This window comes from Mesitornis unicolor, unplaced genomic scaffold (genome assembly GCF_000695765.1).
Source record: "Mesitornis unicolor isolate BGI_N332 unplaced genomic scaffold, ASM69576v1 scaffold28521, whole genome shotgun sequence".
NCBI lineage: Eukaryota > Metazoa > Chordata > Aves > Mesitornithiformes > Mesitornithidae > Mesitornis > Mesitornis unicolor.
This window is the reverse complement of record NW_010166189.1, coordinates 1429-3600: the sequence shown is the minus strand read 5'-3', so window position 1 is coordinate 3600 and position 2172 is coordinate 1429. Positions and strand designations below refer to the sequence as shown.

General features: G+C 61.2%; 1 protein-coding gene across 1 annotated transcript in view; it reads left to right on the top strand.

Annotated features, from left to right (window-relative positions):
- Positions 1-631: 631 nt before the first annotated feature.
- Positions 632-2172, top strand: part of LOC104548771 (proproteinase E-like) — a gene marked incomplete at both ends in the record, with an annotated part of 2376 nt that continues 835 nt past the window's right edge. Inside the window, 2 exons of the mRNA XM_010194882.1 lie at positions 632-766; positions 844-997. Coding sequence (XP_010193184.1) covers positions 632-766; positions 844-997 — 289 coding nt within the window. The remainder of the gene's footprint in view (positions 767-843; positions 998-2172) is intronic.

Here is a 2172-nt window from a genome sequence, read left to right as displayed (position 1 = left end):
GGGGTCTGGGGGGAGGGAATGGGTGCAGGGGGGGTGCAGGGTGCAGGCATGCGTGCATAGAGAGGAGGCAGGGTGCAGGAGGGATGCAGAGATGGATGCATGAAGGGGAGGTGGGGTGCAGGAGGGGTGCAGGGTGCAGAGATGTTGTGCAGGATCCAGAGATGGGTGCACAGAGGAGATGCAGGGTGCATGGAGGGTGCAGGGTGCAGGTGTAGAAGGGGTGCTGGTGTGCAGGGATATGTGCAGGAGGGTTGGAGGGTGCAGGGATGGGTGCACGGAGAAGGTGTAGGGAGATGCAGGGTGCACGGAGGGGATGCAGGATGCAATGGGGTGCAGGCAGATGCAATGTGCAGGGATGGGTGCATGGGGAGTGCAGGTGGGGTGGAGGGTGTGGGAGGCGTGTAGGGTGCTGGATGGGTTCAGGGGTGATGCAGGGTGCAGGGGGGTTCAGGGATGGGTGCATGGAAGGGACGAGGGGTGTGGGTTGGGATGCATAGAGAACATGGGGGTTATGGGGGAGTGCAGGGCCCTTAGAGGGGGTGCTGGGTGCAAGATGGGTGTGTGGTGGGGCACAGGGTGCATGAAGGGTGTAGGAGGGCCACAGCATCTCCTGATGTTCCCGTCCCCCCAGCTCCTCGCGCACCTACCAGGTGGTGCTGGGTGAGTACGACCTGGATGCTAGGGAGGGCCCCGAGCAGCGTGTCCCCGTGGCCTCCACCGACATCTTCGTGCACCCCAAATGGAAGAGCTCCTGTGTGGCCTGCGGGTGAGTGGGGCCCCGGGCAGGGTGCAGGGTGTCTGTGACGCCCCCCCAGCTCCCCGTGACGCGTGTCCCCGCGACAGCAATGACATCGCCCTGCTGAAGCTGCAGCGCCCGGCCATGCTGGATGCCCAGGTGCAGGGGGGCGAGCGGCCGCCCCCAGACACCGTCCTGCCTGATGGGTACCCCTGCTACCTCAGCGGATGGGGGCGGCTGTCCAGTGCGTACTGGCATGGGGCAGGGATGGGAGATGAGGGATGGGGTGAATGGAGGGAAGGAGGGATGGGGAGATGGGACAGTGGGTGGGTGGATGGGGAGATGCATGGGGGGATGGAGGAGGGCACGAGGAGATGGTTGGGGAGATGGGGAGGTGAATGGAGAGATGGATGAGGGTATGGAGTGAAGGATGGTGAGATGGAAGGAGGGATGGATGGGGGTGGAGGGAGGGATGGAGGAAAGAATAGAGGGATGGATGGAGAGATGGAATGAGGGATGGGGAGATGGAGGAAGGGATGGAGAGAAGGATGGATGAGGGATGGATGGGGGATGGATGGGGAAATGTATGGGGAGATGGAGGAATGGATGGATGTTGGTGGAGAGGGGCATAAGGAGATAGAGGAAAGAATAGAGGGATGGATGGGGAGATGGATAACGGTATGGAATGAGGGATGGGGAAATGGAGAGATAGATGGGCAGAGGGATAGGGAGATGCAGGAATAAATGGAGAGATGGATGGAGGGATGGGGAGATGGAAGGGAGGGATGGATGGAGAGATGGTGAGGAGATGGGAAGATGGATGGGGATGGATGGGGAGATTCAGGACTAGATTGTGAGATAGAGGAAGGGATCAGTGAGGGGATAGAGGGAAGGAGGGAGGAGGTGATGGATGGAGAAAAGAATAGAGGGATGGATGGATGGATGGATGGAATGAGAGATGGTGAGATAGAGGAAGAGATGGATGGGCAGATGGAGAGAGGGATGGGGAGATGGAGGAAGGGATGGATGGGGGAAGGGAGGGGTGGGGAGATGGATGGAGGGCTGGATGGATGAACAGAGGGAGGGAGGGATGGATGGGTGGGTGGGTGGATGGATGGATGGATGGATGGATGGATGGAGGGCTGCCTGGCTGGCCCTGGGTGGTCAGGACCAGCAGACAGGACACCGGGCACAGAACCCCTCCTAACACCCCCTTGGCAGCTGGGATGGGGGAAGGGAGGGGTGGGGAGATGGATGGAGGGCTGGATGGATGAACAGAGGGAGGGAGGGATGGATGGGTGGGTGGGTGGATGGATGGATGGATGGATGGATGGATGGAGGGCTGCCTGGCTGGCCCTGGGTGGTCAGGACCAGCAGACAGGACACCGGGCACAGAACCCCTCCTAACACCCCCTTGGCAGCTGGGGGACCGCTGC